Consider the following 20,858-nt stretch of genomic DNA (forward strand, 5'->3'; position numbering starts at 1 on the left):
TTCATTAGAAACTGCGTTTCCCAGAATCCTTTGTGGTAGACGAAAGTTACTCTGGGGTTTTAGCTAGCAAAGAAAGTTTGGGAAGCCATTATATGTTGCTCTGATGTCGAGCAGTTTATTTGTTGTACATTCCCCTTTTTGAAGCCTTATATAAAGACTATCGTTTCTCCAATTGATGTCCGATCCATTTTTTTGGCTAGTGGATTTGCCACAACATTCTATGCTAAAATGTTTTAAAATGGAAACATAAACTGAGAGCCTCAACTATGCTTTGTGCTTAGTTTTAATTTGTTAGCATGCTAACGTGCTAAGTCAAAATGATAAATATAATAAATATAAGGTGAACAGAACTGCTAGCATGAGCGTGAGCTTTGTTTTGGATTTGGAAGTTACTGATACTGTTGCTCCAAACTCACAGTTTTTGAAAGTTTAACCAAAAAACTACATATAATTACATTTTGATAAAATGACTTTGGCTCATAGAGATTTAAATAAAACAAACAAACAAAACCCAGCATTGCAGTGTTTTGTTTTGCACAATAGGATATATTACAAATACTCTTGAAATGCATTGAAGAGAAATCTGAACACGTCTCTCTCTGCATGTCTTTTTTTGCCATGCCTCTCCATATTAGAGAGAAACATAAGCACACAAACACACAGTGGCAGAGAGAAGGAGAGAAAGCCTGCTACTGTGTGTTAGCTAATGTTACCAACTTCAGGAAGTCAAGCAGAAAAGTAGACATGACACGAACCGATTCGCCCGCCGCCCTTTGCCTCACTGCACATCGGTCAAGGATTTCAGAGGCAGAAAATTCCATGCAAACAAAATGTGCATCCTAAATGCACTCTAAAGTCATATATCCTTAAAGTGTTACATTTTTAAATGTACCATTTTCTTCATGCAAGTTTCATTGTGCAGGTATGTAAGGCATGGTAGAAGGTGAACATTTTGTTCAAATATTGTTTAATACAAAATTGGCTTAATACAAAAAAATCAATGCATCTATTAGTGAGAAGTTTAATGATATAATACATTTGGCCACAAGCAACTACTCAGCAATATTTTTCTAGATACTGACAGCAAATGTTTGGATGCATTTTTTTTTTTTAATTTTCAATGAGTTTGACAGTTGAAATGAATATACAAAATATTTTGTTAATAGTGACTAATCTCTTATTGTCCTATGATTGTTATGCTATGCTATGTTATTTCTTAGATAGAAACCAAACTGGTAAAAAAAAAAAAAAATCACATTAAAGGTTCAGTAATAATTGCTATCTAAGTTAGTCACTTGTATGTAATTCCTACCAACAGATGTAAGAAAGAGCAGTTTTATTAACCTCAGCATGTGAGGTTGCTTATTCAGCACTCTTTCATCGGTTGGATCATAAAATGTATTTTTCTACTTTTCTTATGTGTTTGTAAATTGGTTCACTTTTCAGAAACCAGATGTTGCACTTACACTTTCACAGTATTCTTTATATTCAACATACGGTTATAGCATCATTTTTCATTTTTTTTAAAAATTGTTAATTTCTTTATTTATTTAATCCATTATTATGAATTTATTATTTTTATCATACAGCACAAAATGTCAATTCAATAACAATGACATAAAAATTAGGATTGTGAAATATCATTTTAGGTCTGGTGTCATATGAATACTGGTGCTGAAACCACATCTTCAATACTATCTGACAATGAAAATATGCAAATACTGCTGATGTGGATAAAACCTGGGTTCAGCCTACTATAAAAGTGAACCTCCCCAGTATTTACTGGTGGTGACAAACATTTGGCATTGGGACCAAGACCCAGCATACCAAAAGGTCAAATCTGGCTCACTGGAAGGCTTTGGGAAACCTGAAGAATGCAAAAGAGGGCATAGATTTCCAACTTTTACATTTTTTGGTCAGTTATACAACCTTCTTACAAAGGAAAAATAAAACCGGGGCCTGCTATAAATCATCAAAGTAAAAAAAAGTAACTGATAAAAATAAAGATATGGCATTTTATTGTTAATATTTTCTTCTATTCTGTCACGGTTTGCCGGGGCAAGCCGTGTGGAATTATCTAGGACCAGGACGCGGCAGCTCTGGTGCAGGTGAGTATTTATTAACGAAGGAAATACAAACAACAAAGGCACTGGGAACATGAAACTGGAACCTAAACTGGAACCTAAACTGGGTAAAACTAACAAAACAAACCAGAAACGAAGATGCAGGGAGGTCCGGGGAAATACACATGGAGAGATGCAGGGAGACCGAGGGGAAACAACACAGACGAACCAGCAACTAACAGAGGCAGACACGAGGTTAAAATACACAGAAGGATAACGAGGGGATGAGACACAAAAGGAGGGCACAGCTGGGAGTAATCCGACCTGACGAGACAGGGGAAAAGTAAACTGAACACACTGAGAACAGACACGGACCTTCAAAGTAAAACAGGAAACACATACACGTAATGACATAACACATCAACTTAACACAGACTGGGGGACACAGAACATAGGAACATGAACCATGAAACAGAAGAGTACAAACACCCAAGATAACCAAAACCACAGAATAATAATAAACTAAACATAAACACGGAGTCACAGACTCCGGACCATGACATATTCTATCTTTTTGTTCTTGTTTTGTTTTGACAGTAAATTTACAGGAAAAAGTTATTACAGTGGCATTTCTTTGCTGCACTTATTTTTCTTAAGACATGTACTTAAATGTCTTTACCTAAAAGTGTTTTTTTTTTAACCTTGTTTTACTTAGATTGAACATGTTTGACACCACAGCTGGGATAGGCCCCAGCGCCACCCGTGACCCTGAAAAGGACAAGAGGAAGCGAATGAAGGGATGGATGTTTGACACCCCCACATCCTTTTGCCATTGATGTGTTTCAGTTGTTTATTGGAAATAAAGTAATGGATTTAAATAGTTTTAAATGTGGAAATTGTTCATTGCTGAACAATTTGTGTGTGTGTGTGTGTGTGTGTGTGTGTGTGTGTGTGTGTGTGTGTGTGTGTCTGTGTAAGTATTTTATCAAATTAAAAACTCTCATCATAAGCAAGAATCCATTTAATTTCAACTTGTCTTGTCCTTGAAGAAATATAAATGTGTGAACATACCTTGTTATTTGTGACCTTGTAGTGAAATCCAGGGATCTCATCGACCTCAGGACTTCTATACAGCCCAGATACTGCAAAGTAAGAATGAAAACCCTGTGTGAAATAAACAAAGACTACACATCATTATGCACAAAACAAATCTTTGTGTTACCTTTCAAGGCCTAAAAAAAAAAATTACTGCAGTCTTTAAGAGCATACAAAATCACCACACACACAAGTTTTGACACTAGGGGCTTGTTCTAGAAAGGAAAGAAATGGACCCATTGTTTAACATCAGGCATGATACAGTTATTAAAACTTGTGACGCATGCATGACTTTCAAAAGCAGCGGGGGCATTTAAGTCAAGTTATCGTTACCTACTCTGAAAAAAAAAAAAACAATATTAAGTTTGAGATGAAGAGATTGTATTTGTTTGGAAAGGAAATAAAATATTGAGTTTCTCTAACTTTTTAAACGCTCACTTGCCAGTTCAATAGCTATATCTTGCTAACTCCTGGTAGGACCACCTTTTGGTCTCAGAACTGTCTTAATTCTTTGAGGAATAGACTCAGTGAGTGGCTGAAAACATTCCTCAGAGGTGGCAGGAGGCTATTCCAGCAATCATAGAGTGAGAGGCAGGGTACACCCTGGACAGGTCACCAATCTGTCGCTGTGCTCCATCTAAATATTGCAGCAGAAACAGAGACAAAAGTTTCCCAATCTTCTGTTGTCCGATTTTAATGTCAGTGTTAACTGTAGCCTCAGTTATTTGTTATTAACTGACAGCTGTGGCACCAGTGTGGTCTTCTGCTATTCAGATATGCTCTTCTGCATACTTTGGCTGTAACAAAGGGTTATTTGAGTTATTGTTGCCTCCCTCTCAGCTCACAGCAGTTACAACACTTTCCTCTGACATCTGACATTAACAAGGCATTTTCACCAACAACTGCTGCTCATTTGATATATAAACCCTAGAGATGGTGATGTGGAAATATCCCAGTAGATCAGCAGTTTCTCAAATACTAAGACCAGCCTGTCTCACGCTAACCACCATGCCACATTCAAAGTCACTTAAATCGCCTTTCTTTATGATTCTGATGCTCGGTTTGAACTTCAGCAGGTCTCTTGGACCATGTCTAGATGCCTAAATGCGTGATTATATAGGACAAAAAGTTAAACAGGTGTACCCAAAAAAGTAGCCAGCTAGTATTTATGTAGTATAATTAAAGATAATGGTGAAATCTGAGATCTTTTTGAACAAAACAAATTAAAATAATTATTTTTCAATGTATGCTTTTGTAAAAAAAAAAGAGCTGCAGGCAGGCCGACACCCAAATTACAACAACAGTTTGTTTCATGACCAAGCGGATGGTTTTCTAGTTAAAAATAAAAGCATCCAGCCATAGAAGAAGTTTACAAAGTTAAATTTAATGAAGCCAAAGTTGATGCTAACTTAGAAATAAAACAAGTCAAGGTTTATTCACCATTAAAAGTTTCCTTTTAAATAATCAAATCATTTCCAGAACCAGACTGCAACAGATCATGCACAGGCCAGGAACATTTGGTGCTGATGAGTTCCATCACTTTTAAAATCATATTTTGAATTTCTCTGTAAACAAAACAGACTTCCAGACACATCAGTGTTTCCACTCTGGCCTTTAAAAAGAGCCAGTTCAAGAAACTAACTTGTTACAATCATAAATTTCCTTTTATAACTCTGTGTCTTTCTGCGCAGCATTTTGCGCTCAAGCAAAAATATTATTTTGTCAACATGACATTCTCAAATTGCCTATGTTCTCTATTTTTATAAGGGTGTGTTTGAAGTGCGTGCTTTAGCAGGGCCAAAAATACATCAAGCACTTCTAAAATTAGCAGAGCTCTATTCTGAGCTCACGCAGGGTTTATATTCCCTTATGTTGTATAAGAACGCACATAACCAAAACTCTAAAACTGAATTTCGGATTAATAACTAGGTTTCCAAGTGATCTAGATAAAAAAAAATACAAACTGTAATTAATTTCAAACATTTCTAAATATTGAAGTCATACTGTATATTGCATTGTCTAAACCTGCTTTTGCTACGGTGTTTATTGTGTGCATTATCTAAAAATTTCTTCTGTATGAAAAGTGCGAAAAATCCATTGGTTTGTGCTCACGAACACAAATTGCCCCATCTTTTCATGACAGCATGCGCAATTTTTAAACTACTCTTTTAACATGAAGTATATTTAGTGTCTGCAGCATGTTTTTTCTTGAGACTCTTGGGAGGAATCGTCCTGACAACTGAACGCCCACCTTCAAGTGTGGCTTCTTTCCCCTATTTTAAAGGTGAAAATGTTTGTATATTTATGTTCAGAATCATGAAAAAAGGGAACATTTGTGTCCAAAAACAGGAATCGGTGGATAAAAAGTTGCAACTTTACACAGACTGCTTTGAGACTGTATTGCTTCTGTACAGTCTAGACAGGATAATCAGGTCCAGGAAATAATGCATGTGATCAATAAAAAAGAATAATTAATTGGTTGCAATTGAATTTAATAATCAAATAATCATGTAAGAATCGTTGGGGGGGTTTTAGGCAGTAAAACATTTATGGGATACAACTTTTGCAATGCGGCAATGCGGTCAGGAATAATAACATAATTTAATAAATATAAAGGACTGGATTTATGTTGATCAGGTGGCCAAGCACACGTTTGCCACATCAGCTTTGCAAACAATCAGTGTTATTTGGTTCTGAAATGCAAAGAAAGCAGATCTAAGAAATGTAGAAAGTGATCGGTTAATTACAGCTTTACTATTCTGTATTTCTTTTATTGTTTATGTGAACATATTATACAGTATAACCAATTCTATACATATTATTCTGTTAGTATTTGTCACATATTGCTCCTGTAAGTACAGTGGTAGGCTTGTGCTAGCCTTGAGTACTTGGAAGAAACGACAACTTGATTTTCATTAACTTGAAAAAGTCTACTTGCCTTCTTTTCAATCATTCGTGACCTGGATGATTCAGAACACAGACAGTGGTATGCATATAGCCTGAACTCTGACCTTCCTAAAAACACAATGAAATACTAGGAAAGACCCCTGTTAAATATGCTACCAGAAAACCTTATCATATCTAATGTGCATTTCTTTTCTTTTTTTCTATTTTTTAAAAACACAACACTAGTACGAGATAAAAGTGAGAGTGTAAACAGCACCACTGTCAGTCAATGCCGCTTGGGGGTAATGGTGCGTGATGTGCGAGGAGTGACCACATGACGCTAATTAAAAGTGCTGTGAGCAGAACACCACGTTGAACTCAATACACACGGGACACAAACCACAGGGAAAGCTGGGGGTGGAGGGTGAGCACAGGACAGACCCATTTCCCCTCTCACAGTGTGGCTGCTTTCAGTGGCATTGACTGGACAAATAAGTGCTCTCTGCCTTAATGCAGTTAATGGAACGTCACGCTGGTCACAGATACTGTAGGCTTTGTTTGGGCTAGCTGTAGTAGGTGTCATATGATGGCAATCGTAACTTGATTTGGAAGATAACACATTTCCCCTGGCAGTGATGGCCTCAATTTTCATTTTCTCCAAAAAGCTGCATTTCTCTTTGCACTGCAGTACAAGACAAGGCAGAAAAAAATAGCAAAATTATTCCTTTACTTCACCCAGTAAAAATGTTCTCCCCCCCCCTTTCACACCTTAAAGAGCCAGGACTCTGCATCATCACTCCTTATGCTAGTGACTCATTGCCGGCATGATGACATTCGCAGCTCCTGTAGTTGTGCGCCAACTTGCTCACCTTTAAATGATGTACGACGGTTGGACAACAGTAACAGCAGCCAGTGATAAGTGTGTTAAGACGAGGATGCTCCGAATATTTTTTCCCATTCAACCCATTCACTGTTGGCAAGCTAAAGCAGCCACAGAGGTGCACAATGTACAGAAATAACTCATCACCATGGTTACAAAAGCATAACGTTGCCTCTCTGTATACATGAGACTGGCCAAAATATCGGAGAAATGTAAATGCTTACACAATGTTCACATTTTTGTTTTGCCGTTATGAGCTTTTCCTCTACTTTTCCCCTTAATGGTGACCTTCTCGTTTTTTCCTGAATTATTCAGTGCCAGTTTTCCGGTTGCTGCTATTTCACCCAGCCTACATACACCCACTCAAGGGCATGTTGTGAGAAACTACATTATTCCCACCCCACCCACCCCCACTTGCAGGTAGCTAAAACTCGACTCATTCAAAGAAAAGAGAGAATGGGAAAATGACTGGGATGAACAAAGAACAAAACGAGTGAGGGGAAAGAGTGAGTCCACCAACCTTTACAATGTATGTGACTCCGGGACCAGAGATCTTCTCGTTTGAGTCTAGCCATCCTTTGGAGGGTTTGCTCACCAGTCCACCGCCTCCACCTGGATTCCAGTCCTCTCCGCTGGGCTGGTGCTCATCCAGCCTGCTCTTCTTGCTCATGCTGACAGATGGCTCCAGCTGTGAACAGGGGGTTGAATGGGAGGCCGAACTGCACAGAGAGACACCCGCACCAGAGGCTGCCGCTGTAGCTGCGCTGGGACTCGGGCCACTGGAGCTGCCTGAGCCTGATCCCCCACCCCCCTGCAGCTTTGACACAGCCAGGTCCTTAACGGCCGAGGGCAGACCCTTTATGCCGAGCAAGCTGCCGGAGTTGCTGAATTTCAGGCTGGACACCTTGTTGATGAGCGTACAGAGGGTGGTGCCTCCATCTTCCAGGTGGTCAGACCCATGGCCGGTGGGGTTGCTGGAAGGAGCGGTGGCGGAGGAGGGCTGAACCTCAGTCGGGGGTGTGTAAGACGTCTCGGCTGCAGACTGGGGGGTGGCCGAGACCTTGGGGTTCATGGACAGGCCGTGAAGAAGCTCATCGACGGATGTTACTGACTCATTTCTGAAGCGGTTGTATTTGGTACGGTGAAGCATACCCTTCTCTCTCTTTGCTCTCTCCCCTCTCTCCACCAACCAACACGCACAGCCTGCCTCGTTCACAAGCGTGCTGGCAGACGTGGCTGAGCGGTGCTGATTACCCTCTCCTGTAACATAGCAGCAACGGTAGGCAGCAAACGCCTTTTTAGCAATCACAGGCCACCTGACTGTAATTTTCTCTATTGAGGTTACAGTGGTGGTTGTGTTGAGCTGCTGCTGCTGCTGCTGTTGTCGCCAAAGTCCAATCTGCTCTCTGTAAAATCCAGAGCTGCAATCCAATCCGTCAGAGAAAAAATATACAGACACAATCCATGGAAACAACACTGAAGCAGAGGGAGGGGGGGAAAGGATGGAAAGGTCTCTAAAAGGCTTCCAGTGTTGTGGTGCAGCTTTTAGTTTCCAGCGGTGACGCTGCTGCTGATTTCTAGCTCAAAATCCAAAAAGTTAAGAACAGAAAAAGATCTGTGTTGTTGATGATCACGGACACTGCAAGGGAAGAGCAAATACCCTCTACTGACTGCTGCCTGCCTGCCGGCTCAGAGCTAAAGCATGACTCACTGATCTGAGAAAACCTTCTCAACAAAAGGCTTGCTGAACACTGCAAATCACTTCCTGTTGGAGGGAGAGGGAAAAAAAAAAACCTCCCACTTACAGCACACTAGAACCAATCAATTTTTATATTCCCCAGTCTCATATTCATTCTCCATAATTCTTTTCTCCTTATTTGTTTTTCTGTGAAAAGGAAATGAGGGATGAGAGGTAACTTGATTGTCTTAGTAACTTCGTGAAGTAATCATTCATATTTTGCTGGAATTTGCGTCTTGAACAGTGCCATAAAACTGACGACCTAATAAAAGTTTGATAAAAGGATGACACACCATAAACTAATCACTTAGATGACAGTAAATGAAGTGAAATATGTAATGAAAACATCCTTTCAATTCACAGCTAAATCGAAGCGCCTGTCAAATTCTTATGGCACAAAAATAAAATAGACATTTCTATTTAAAGAAAAATAAAGATTCACCTTAAAATGATGCAAAAGAAATCTTCATAAATCATCAAGAGAAGCAATATTGCAAAATTTTAGTATGATTGGAAATAGGTGAAACATTAATATATTGCCCATGTTCAAGTATAATTGCATATTGTGAGCAGACATCAGTCCTGGACCACTCACCAAAATCTACCACCAGTTATTTCCACAGCTATTTATATTCGAGCATCAATTATATATATATAAAGACTAAAGCAATTTTACTTTTTTAAGCCTAAAAATGTTGACAATCTGCAATAGGAAACAGTTCAACAATGAAGCAGAAACAGATTCACAGCCACTCTAAAATACCCAGCAACTGGTCCAGGCTGAACTGCATGAATGATACGACTCAAACAAACACATTCTGAACGGCATGTTTCTCAGGCAGATAAGTCAATGAAATAGCCAGATGGATAAAAGGGAAAAAAAAGCTTCAGAGTCTCCTTAAAACCAACAGCAATGAAGCATCTTTGTCTCCCGGCAGCAGAAAGCACACATTCATATAAAATGTCCTCAAGAGCATCTAGCAACGGCGAAAGACTGACACTCATTCATAAGCAGCTTCCACTCTCACTGTGCTGCAGATTTCGCACTGCAGTCCCTCCCAATCCCTTTCCTGCCTGGCAAAAGGAAAAAAAAAAAAAAAAAAAAAGAAGACAGCACGTCTGCCTTCTCGCCTCAGAAACAAAGGCAAACACAGAAGCAGGGGGAAAAAAAGGCAAGCCCTCGCAAATCAAAAGTGACGGCAAAAAGACAAAGCAGAAACGGAGCAGTGGACAAGAGAAAAAAGGCATGCAGTTTTTAGTCTTTTATGTGAATGAAATAGCAGGCTGGCATACCAGTGTTTCTGTGAATGGAAGCAAGGCCTTTCTGCCTCTGCAAGGCAATCCCTAGGGATGGCATGGTCTTATCCAATGAGGAGCCAGCTGGATGACTCATTCAGAGGAGGCTAGCAGAATAGTGGAAGAGACCATTCCAGACACAGGTGTACATTCTGTTTTCTCTTAACTGTCCTTTAAAAAGCCTACGTGCATCATCAGACATGAGATGTTTGCATAATTAAATAAGATAGTGTTCTGTTAACAGAGTGGGAAACAAGAAAAAGGTACAGGACATGAAACAGGAGGAGTAAAGCCACCCCCGTGATTTTGATTGTCACCATTATCACCTTTTTTCCCTCTCTACATTCATGTGAACAGTTGCCACCTACACATTTAATTAGTAATTGACTTTAATATGTCTCTCACTCTCTCTCTCCCTATACATACACACACACACACACACACACACACACACACACATATTTGTATGTAATTATATACATACATATCTGAGGGCATTACAAATGCGCTACAACACCAAATATATTTAGAGCTAAAACTGGACATTTGTCACATGAAAATAAATAATTACCATCCATATATATTTTATTTGGGGTTTTATTAACTTGCAATATGATAATAGTATTTTTTTTAAGTTAAAGTAACATACTTTTAAAAAAAAACTAGCAAAGGGCAAGCAGGGCAATATATCCACTGATCAATTTGCAGATATTACTGGTCATATGTGTGTGTGTGTATATATGGAACATAGGACAAGCCGGCCAAATACACCATGATCAAGCAGATTTTCCAAGAAAAACTCGCTTTTTGCTGCATGTTAATTTATAATTTTACATAAAGCATAAAATGGACTAAGCCTGGTTTCTCATGCTGTGTTACATGCATTAAATTGTTAACAATACACTAATAATACAATGCTCAAGAAATAAAGGGGGCATATGATAATCGCAGGATAACACAAAGTCAATCAGTGTCCAATTAAGAAGCATAAATCGTTGTACATCCATTTCATCTGCTCATCAGTTGCAAATTACAACAACAAGACAACTCCCAAAAAGGGAATGTTTTTTCAGATAGTGACCATTACTCTCTCCTTATCACTGAGACTATACCTCCAGTCATTTCAGGTTGCAACATAGCACATCAAAACATGCTTTCACAAAAGTCTTGGCCGAGTCTCCTAGCACACTCTCAAAAGTAAAGAGAAGACATGAGGAGATGGGCCATTACATGAGGACACTGGGACCTGGCAGGACTCCATGTGGCTGGTGTGAGGGGCTGACATCCTTTAGCTCTTACATGGTAAACACATCAGAGGGTCACCCAGGCAACTGGAGACTGAAAGTGACCAGCTGTCGACTTCAAAGTTGATGCGCTTCATTGTGGACGTAGCTTAATCCACCCATCCTCTTACTGTTATCCAAGTCAGGTTCGTGTGGGCAGCTGGAGCCTATCCCAACTATTATAGGGCAAGAGATGGGGTGTGTCGTAGTGCAGGGAGAGAAACCTCCTACGGACAATTTAGAATCACCAATTAATCTAAAACCTGCTTGTTTCTGGACTGTGGGAGAAACCAAGAGAAAGCTGACAGTAGCACCAGCAGAACATGTAAACTCCACACAGAAAGGCTCCGGTCTGGATTCAAACCCTATAACTTCTTGCTTTGAGGTAACAGTAACAACGCCAATCACTGCACCACTCTGCTGCCCCTGCTTTTTAGAATATTTTTGTTTTCAAATTTTATGTGCAAAAAAACTATTGACATACCGTCTCACAAAACACAGTTTTGAAACTATACTCTTGGTGCTATTGCCTCAACCTACGTGCATTGAGTAAGACAGCTGAACTGAGCTTAAAAGACATCGACTGTGGGCTATAAAGTACTAGACGTAGTGTCCTGGAGTCCTGCACTGTAAATAGGTATCGAAGTTGTAGTTGAGCTAATGCAATATTTAAGATGATTCTCACTCAACTTTCTTCGACGGTGGTTTTATTTCTGGGTTTCTGTCAACTTGAATTTAATTTAATTTTACAACCTGTTACCTGAACTTGCTATTTTTTATTTAAAGTTAAGTTTCAGTTGTTGAGTGTTGTGTGCACAACTTTAATCTTCTGGGTTGATCTAACTTTTTTTTTTTAAATCACATGTTACCAGTTGACATCATATAATTAAACTGTCCCAACACTTCTCCTTTATCAGTGTGGTGTGCAGGAATGAACTATGATGGCTGGTCACGACAGGCGATTTTTGCCTATTGACCGACACTCAGCAGGAGTTTGGTAGTGCAGTATGGTGCTTCCTGCCATATCAGGGGGCCATCTATGAACAGGTCACAGAGCACCTGATAAATAATAAATACCAGGTCTGACCTTCCTGTTTACAGGATATAAAAGCTTCTCTTTCAAGCTAAATAATGAGCTGATTGTGACATGTTAACATATGCAGCAGGCAAGCGTGCCTGAAAAATCTAATTTGACAGACTTTAACAAAACCTGTGGTCACGAAAACAAACTATAATTTCTAGGTGGAATACTTGGACATGAACATGAAAAGAAGCCTGATGAATACTGGAAACACTTTTTTGGTAACATAAGGCTAAGAGGCATTTGTTTAGCTCAGGTGGATCCAGGATGTTTGGCGTGAACGTGGCCTTACTACCACAGCGAAGGTACAGTCCCAACCATGAAACTCACAGGTGGGAGTGTGATGACATGGACATGCAGGATTCCAAAAGGTGTTGGGGAGTTGTAAATATAAATGGAATCATGAGTACCTGTGGATACTAAAAAACAACCAAACAAACAAACAAAAAACACGGGTGGAAAGGAGTCTTCTAACAAAATAAGAATCCAAACACATCACAAGACTTTCCATAGGACAAAAAGTACTACCTCACCAAACTGTATGACTTGAATCCAGAAAAATAATGATAATAATAAAAACCTTAGAGAAGAAGGTAGAACAACAGATCCCTTTCTGTTTTTTACAGCTAAAAAATGCTTCTGTGGGATGGCAGAACTTCTTTCCAGAAACTGTGAGCAACATTAGTGTTCTCCATGCAAAAGAAGACTGGGTCTAAATTATAACATTGTGGCATATTAAATTATTGGGAATAAAAAAAGAATTGGAGTAATGAAAGATATGCTGAGCAGTGTTGGTCAAGTTACTTGAAAAAAGTAATCAGTAACTAATTACAGATTACTCCCCCCAAAAAGTAATCCCGTTACTTTACTGATTACTTATTTTCAAAAGTAATTAATTACTTAGTTACGTTTTAAAAACACGATTTACAACCTGAATAGGTAATAAAGCGATAGATCTGTCAGCCCAATTCTACTTTTTCTGCATAATCCATCATACAAAATGTAATCAAATGGAAAAGTCTCTTTTTAAAACTTGTTTTATTAGTTTTAATCTTTTAACTTTATGCATCAAGCAAAAATTTAATTATATGCAAAATTCTCTGACTGGAAGAAATTAGTTTAACATTTAAACCTATTTTCTGCACATTCCATCACATAAAATATATTTTTTTGTGTGTGTTTACACTCAGTCTTTCAAATAGATGCAAGTAAAACACAGCAGAAAATAAATAAAGTCAAAGACTCAGCGGTCCTGTTGCTCTATTTTCACCTGTAAAGCAGGAGTTGGGTAGGCGGAGGTTTACCCTGGTGCAGGTGTGCTGCATCGGTCAGTGGAAGGATACGGCAGTTTCTCTGAGTTTCCCATTAGGTCGTAGCTACTCGGTGCTTGCTCGGGAGTTTAGGGGTTTTTTCACTGTAAAAAGAAGTTTTCTTCCCACGCACAACGGACACTAATGTTTTTGGCACTTTTTATGGAATCAAACTCAAAGTAAGGTCAGTACTTCCACGCTTTAAACGCTGCACGCTCATACTCTCTCCCACACTCAATTGTTGATCTGCACACAGCTGTTGTCACGAACGTCGCACTCGCTTACGTCACTGTCGTGAGACATTCTTGCAAAAAAAAAATCACGGTTTTAGTAACGCAGTAACGCAGCGTTCCTACGGGAAAGTAACGGTAATCTAATTACCGTTTTTGCAATAGTAATCCCTTACTTTACTCGTTACCTGAAAAAAGTAATCAGATTACAGTAACGCGTTACTGCCCATCTCTGATGCTGAGTGGCAAAAAACCCTGTTTGAAGTCATGTAAGTAATAGTTCACATGGGTGTACTGACTCCTGTTTCCTATTGTAATACAAGTGTTCAAATCCAAATCCAGATAATTGCCATTAAATGGATATAAAAGTACTTTTGTAAGTAAGAACATTATTGCACATGTCACTTAATATCTGTCTCGTTTATTTTTCACAGGAAGGTTAAGATGGATAAGAAAGGAGACACATTTCTACCATGTCATTTAAAGGAGACACATTTCTACCATGTCATTTTCCTCCCCTACATCCATCGTCCAATTCCGGGTCTATTTGTGACCATATTTCAATAACACTGTTGCCTATGGTTATACAATCATGTGTCATGTGTCTAAAAAACTCAATGAAACACAAAATGATGAATAGCAGAAGGGAAAAAAAATATTGATAGCTTGGCTAAAGAGAGCAGAGTGATGTAAGAGTTTCCGATGTGGACAATAAAAGCCTTTGGAGCCGTTTTTCATAATCATGTCTGGGATATCGTTTGAGCTTTCTGTAAATGGTTCATTAAAAAGCATCGGAAGCACAAGAAGATCACAAGAGATCACAAGAGTATTCTGGGTTTCCTAAAGGATGTACTATAAATCAAGATTAATGCTTTAGCAAGCTATGTCACAGAAGTGGCTAGCTAAATCACTGTGGTAACTTACTTACCACATGTTTTGAAGCACTGTATAGAGTCTATGTTGGAAAAACACATTTTATATAGGCAGTTGAAAAGCTCATGTACAACTTGACAAGTTCAAGCTGTGCAAACTGTGCATTGCATTGTAACTGGAATTTGCATGTATTCAGTTAGGGGCACAGAAAATGTATAGATGGTTTTATACTTGGTTCTAATCTGCTGCCAAGTCTGTCTTACACTGCTTGAATTGGAACTACTAGAACACAGACTAAAAAAAATCAATCAGACCATTCAATCAATGAAATAAATTTCACTTTGAGCTGGCAGAGTCATTTCCATGACTCTGTTATTAAGCTATGAGGCAGTAACCTTTAATGTTTAAATGTATCCAGGTTAAAGTTTCAGAGCTCTAATGTGCAGCAGTCATGTAAGCTATCATCAATAGGTTAACATGGAGCTTGTCCTTTTTTTCAAAAGTGTTGCAATTTTTGTTATATTTTTGTGGTCTTTATAGATTTTTATCATTATCATCTGATAATGACTCTGAATAGAGTGGGTACACTCACAGGGATCATTTTGTCCAGAAGAAGAGTGTTTTTATTTCAGTGTGCAAAGATTCTGAAGCAGAAGGCCCAGCTTAACAGGGAAAGTTAATAACCACTGTAGTAATACCCCTTTCTCCAACTGGAGTTTAGGTTTTGTTAAGCCAGCTTATACAAAGCAAGTGTGGCTGTGTTGAATTTGCTTCATTAGTATACTCTTTAGGTCCTGAGTGTAACTAGTGGTTTGCACCTTTTTCATTGGTGAAGATCTGTTTCGATTGTTGATTATGATAATTATACACCTATCTCCTCAAGAAAGTTCTTGACTTTGCTAGATGTTGTGAAGGGTTTTCCTTACCAAGGAATGTAAGAATACCAGGCTGTTGATTCGGCCACTCCAAAAGGTTTTGCTCTCTCTCTCTCTGATAGGTTTATTTTGTTTTTTTAAATCAACAGTGGCCTCCATCACTTGCATCACCAACTCTTTAATCCTCATACTGAGAATTTCAGTGCTACTAAATGCAACTTCATCACTTGGAATCAACAACAGAATCTGTTTAATTTATCAAGAAATAACAAGGGAACAAGGTGTACCTGGCCATGAAACTGCTTGTTGATCAACTTTCTAATTAATTTTGAGTCTCGAAAACAGAAGACTACAGTCATATGAAAAAGACTGTTTTCACAGGATTCTCAGGAAGTACAACTGACCCATGATTCAGTAGCCTGTAGAAACAGCTTAAGCACCAATAACTTAGTAACAGTTTCCTGTATGACTTCTCACATTGTTGTAGAGAAATTTCTGCCCCATGCTTCTGTGAGGACTAGAAATGTTGATTTACAAAACCTGTGCTAGCAAATGGTATGGGAACTGTAATTAATTTTAGATTGCTTTAATAGTTAATTGCATACTGAGCACTCAAAATAATATAAGTATAAAAGTTACAGATTCACATTTCATTTCTTTTATTTATTTCACACATGGTTCAACAGTGTTTCTTTTCCTACATATAGAACCTCCTTCCCATTAATATAACACTGCACCCATGGGTGAAAAGGAGCAGGAAGAAGAATAAATTCTTGTTAGCACCTGCCCCCTATCTGCAATCCAAATATTCTTACAAGAGGGCGCCAATAACCCCCCAAAAAACCTCTAACATGTATCTTTATGTAACAATGCAAAACTAAACAACAAATCAATATAATCAGCAATATACAGCATTAAATGGCAATGAAATTTTTTTTCTTCCACATTTAGCCCTAATTACTTTCATGTTCTTCATATTGATTTATCCTTTTAAGTATGTAACACATTTTAAAACGGTGCATGTTTGTACAACTCTTGAGATTATCTTCAAGAGAATTCCATATTCTTATACCTTTAACTGTCGGACACATTTGCCTTTGTGTGGTCTTAGCAAACTTATGCTTAAAGTCAAACTTCCTTCTACTGTCCCCACTTCCTGAACACAATACAAACAAACTTTGTAACTTAAGAGGTAATGTGTTATTTTTTGCCTTGCACATGAATAATAATGTCTGTAATTTCACTAAGTCTTCAAATTTCAACAATTTTGATTTTATAAACAAATTATTTGTATGTTCTCTATATTTAACATTATGAACCATTCGTACCAATTTCTTCTGTAACAAGTATAGAGGATGTATATAAGTTGCATATGTATTCCCCCACACCTGAGAACAATAACTGAGATAGGGGAAAATTAGTGAGAAATATAAAATATGCATTGCCTTATAATCTAGTATATCTCTGACATTACCCAGAATATAAATATTTTTAACCATCTTTTTTCTAACATGTTCAGTATGAGATTTCCATTTTAATTTATCATCCAATACTACCCCACAAAACGGAGTTCAGTAACTCTCTCAATCGGAACTCCACCAATGGACAGAATTACTTCATCCTCTTTTAACCGATTTCCAAAAATCATAAATTTCGTTTTTGTCAAGTTCAAAGATAATTTGTTTACATCAAACCATTTTTTTACGTTTTCCATTTCAGAAACCATTAATTGATGATGATGGTTTGAGAGTTGTTTGTGCAGACTTTGTGGAAGGCGGTGTGCAGGAATGCGGGAGTGAACCAGAGCAAGGTCAAGAAACAATAGCTCTCACAGATAGATGCTGCCACAGGCTATGAAACTAGATTACAGGTTAGGAAGTGTGTGTGTGTGTGTGTGTGTGTGTGTGTGTGTGTGTGTGTGTGTGTGTGTGTGTGTGTGTGTGTGTGTGAGTGAGAGAGAGAGAGAGAGAGAGAGAGACAAGAGTTAGTGATCCCTAGGTGAAGCTGTACCTGATGGAGAAGAAGAAGGGTGCCAATAGGAGGAGCTAAAGTCCAAATTGCGGCCCTTCTCAATGGTTTTTGACCAATCAGATAGAAACATATTCTCCTTTATAAATATGTGTACTATTAGTTGGGGTCAGCTCTCTTCCAGAAGCTGGCCACAGCAAACTGTTGCAGACTGTGGTTTTCTAACGGGAAAGAGATCCATATGCATGAATTATTTTTGAACTGCTTGAGGCAATAAATGAGAGAAAACTTGGACTGGGACTGAAACCCTCTTTTACCTTAGATAAAAAGAACACGCAACACTTCTTTATAGCATTGCTTCTCATCATCAAGGTTTTTGGTTATTTGCCTATGCACAGCTCTCTAAAGCTCCTGCCACAACATTTCAACCAGGCTGAGGTCTGGGCTTTGGGCTATTGCAATATGTTGATTCCTTTGTTTTTGAGCCATTCTGCTGTAGATTATGTTAGCCCTGCAACAGACTGGCGACCCATCCAGGGTGTACCCCACCCGCCCTATGATAGCTGGGATATGCTCCAGCCACCTGTGACCCTGATAAGGATAAGCAGAAGTGACTGGATGAATTTAACATGCTAACTGAGGCCTGTAGAGTCTGAGATGTAAATCTTCACACCTGAAAACTCCACACTAGCAAACTGCCAAAACGTCATCTTGTATAAATTTCGCCACACTTGCTTATGATGAAATGAAAATAAAAATTGTACCTGATGATAATTCATAAGGTTTTAAGGAAACTAGTAGTACACAGTATTTTATTTTAACCATCCTCATCAGGAATAACACAGTAGTGTATTTTAGTGTTGTGATGCATATTTAAACATGTGAGATATATTGTGTTTCTATTTTGTGTGAAGATGAACAACTACTGCAAAAGAGGGCTGAAAACAACTTAAGACACTCACCTGTACTTTGATGACGGCTCGATAACTACGATAAAGAGGGAAATTCTGGTCACATGACAGAAGTCGTCCAATCAATACCTTTGAGCAATCTGCACGGAATGAGCTACAGGTGGGCACTTGTTGTTATTCTACAACCCCAGTTTCTCGTAAAGCTTTCCTAATAATTAACCTGATTTTTTTTCTGTAAATATGTCTCGCAACCAGATCTACTATTCCAACAGGTACAGTGACGACCATTACGAGTACAGGTGAGCATTATTTGTTCGCATGTTTAACTTTAGTAACGTTAACTAAAGATTAGCAACAAAGAGAAGACGTCTTCAGTGGATATTTTCTACCAAAAATTAAACGTAGACAACCGACACGAAGTGGTTTCAAAGTTTAAACTGGCGTTTAGTCATGCTAATTTTGCATGATAGTGCGATTTAAAAAAAAAAAAAAAAAAAAAAAAAAAAAAATTATTATTAATAATAATAATAATAATAATAATAATAATAATAATATATAAAATTTTTGGTGGAGGTGTAATAGAATAATAATAATAATAATAATCCCATTGAATGTTGCCGTTCAATGAGAACACCACCATTACGGTGACAAACTTTTAGTGGCTGTAAAGTGAAAGTCTGACCGCCAGGTGTCGCCAGAACAGCTCCAGTGCTCCTTGAAATGAAGCGACTGCAGTGTGATTCACCTAACTTTTTTTTTTTTTTGTTTTTATCCCCAAAATCCATCCTGTGAATGAGAGGGATTTTTGGAAGAGACCACCCTGAGTTAGTTCACATTTTCAGTATTGCTTCAGTTAATTTCCAGTATGAATTTGCTCGTTTCTTTTCTTTTTTTGGGGGGGATTGTTAAAGTTTTTAGTTTTTAATCAATTTCATTGCTAGTTTTAGGCTTTTAAATTATTTTCTTATGAAATGTATTTGTCAAGGGGGAAGATTTCGGAAGTTCATAATGGGTATAACAATACAAATACAAGAAGTCGGTCGGATTATAGTCACTGAAACATCTGAGGTTTAAATGAGCAGAGCAGAGCTTTGTCATCTTGATATGTTGGCAATTTTGTGACCATTTTTTTTTATATTAAGATTTTTGAAAGTAAGTTAACAATATCTTTGCCACCCTCATCACAGTAGATACGTTTAAGACCCCTCAGGCCAACTTTGTATTGATTTGCACTGCTTGACCTGTCCCTGCAAAGGAATACATTGACTCAAGGCACACCTGCAAGATCCTCTGCACAGCATAGCAAGCCACTCAATGGCTTAAATATAGGGGTTTCCTTTAATTTGGCACCTGTGTATCGATCTGTATGTGTTTTTTCTGTAGACAATTCACATATGACTTTCGGCTGCATTTTACTTCTTTTTAAGTCGTGATGAAAAATTTGTTCCTCCCTAAGAGACTTTGAGTATATTGTCTACATATCTGTCTCTGGACAGTTTTTATCAACATAACATCACAACTGCAAGATCCAGTTGACACTTTGCATGGTTGTAGTTTAAATCATATCTCAGATAACTGGTGTCGTCCACCAACAGGATAGTTGCATCAAACCTTACAAGATATTTACACTCCACTAATGATTAACAATCGTTTGTTCTCATCACTAGACATGTTGTTCTGCCTCGGGAGATGACTAAATATATCCCAAAATCCCACCTGATGTCTGAAGACGAGTGGAGACAGCTGGGAGTGCAACAGTCTCAGGGATGGATCCACTATATGATACACGAACCAGGTAATCTGCATGTAATATGTTATTGGCTTGCTTTTGAGCTGCTGAAATGTTGGCAGCCTGGACTTGGCTGCAAATCCATTATGTTGTTGATGCTATTCGTGCACTGTTATGTCTGGTTGACTAGTAAAGCAAAAGTAATGGGTTTTCTCCCAGTTCATTTAAATGCAGGCCCAGATGCATCACCAGAATGGCTGCAGAGTCGTAGGACTTTGGCTGTAACTACAGTGTAGCACATCATTCTGGTAATAGGCCTTTAGAACACACAATGATCAGGCCTCAGGTCACTAACCTGTTTGTATATTTGTCTGCTATTGTTCTCCCAGAGCCACACATCCTTCTGTTCAGAAGACCTCTACCTCCGAAGCAATGACACAAGACCCCACCCTCGCACTACTGGAAGAGTCCTCCTGTGATCTTTTATTTAAAATTATTAAGTGTATACTGTCTGGCTGGTTGCTCACTGCAGCATATGAATTTCTCAGCTTTTTGATGTAATCCCTCTGATTTCTTTGCTTTTTTTTTTTTTTTTTTGCGGAGAAAGGAATCTTCTTTGTGACTTCAAACAGAATTTATA

General features: G+C 38.3%; 2 protein-coding genes across 3 annotated transcripts in view; one reads left to right on the forward strand and one right to left on the reverse strand.

The window, feature by feature from the left end:
* Window positions 1–18,572, reverse strand: part of shc3 (SHC (Src homology 2 domain containing) transforming protein 3) — a 35,096-nt gene extending 16,524 nt beyond the window's left edge. Inside the window, exons 1-3 of the mRNA XM_040053322.1 lie at window positions 18,541–18,572; window positions 7,445–8,184; window positions 3,135–3,205 (exon numbers count right to left, since the gene is read on the reverse strand). Coding sequence (XP_039909256.1) covers window positions 3,135–3,205; window positions 7,445–8,074 — 701 coding nt within the window. The 5' untranslated portion in view covers window positions 8,075–8,184; window positions 18,541–18,572. The remainder of the gene's footprint in view (window positions 1–3,134; window positions 3,206–7,444; window positions 8,185–18,540) is intronic.
* Window positions 18,573–18,655: 83 nt separating this feature from the next.
* On the forward strand, window positions 18,656–20,706 carry zgc:86839 (uncharacterized protein LOC415200 homolog). Of its 2 annotated transcripts, none has more exons than XM_040053325.1 (3): window positions 18,656–18,788; window positions 20,157–20,284; window positions 20,608–20,706. In XM_040053325.1, the coding sequence occupies exons 1-3, from the start codon at window positions 18,730–18,732 to the stop codon at window positions 20,652–20,654; spliced, it is 234 nt and encodes a 77-aa protein (XP_039909259.1). In that variant the 5' UTR covers window positions 18,656–18,729; the 3' UTR covers window positions 20,655–20,706. The 2 variants fall into 2 exon arrangements, with proteins under 2 accessions (XP_039909259.1, XP_039909258.1); XM_040053324.1 differs by lacking the exon at window positions 20,608–20,706 and adding an exon at window positions 20,438–20,594.
* Window positions 20,707–20,858: the final 152 nt, after the last annotated feature.

This window comes from Simochromis diagramma, unplaced genomic scaffold (assembly GCF_900408965.1).
Source record: "Simochromis diagramma unplaced genomic scaffold, fSimDia1.1 OVJJ01000596.1, whole genome shotgun sequence".
NCBI lineage: Eukaryota > Metazoa > Chordata > Actinopteri > Cichliformes > Cichlidae > Simochromis > Simochromis diagramma.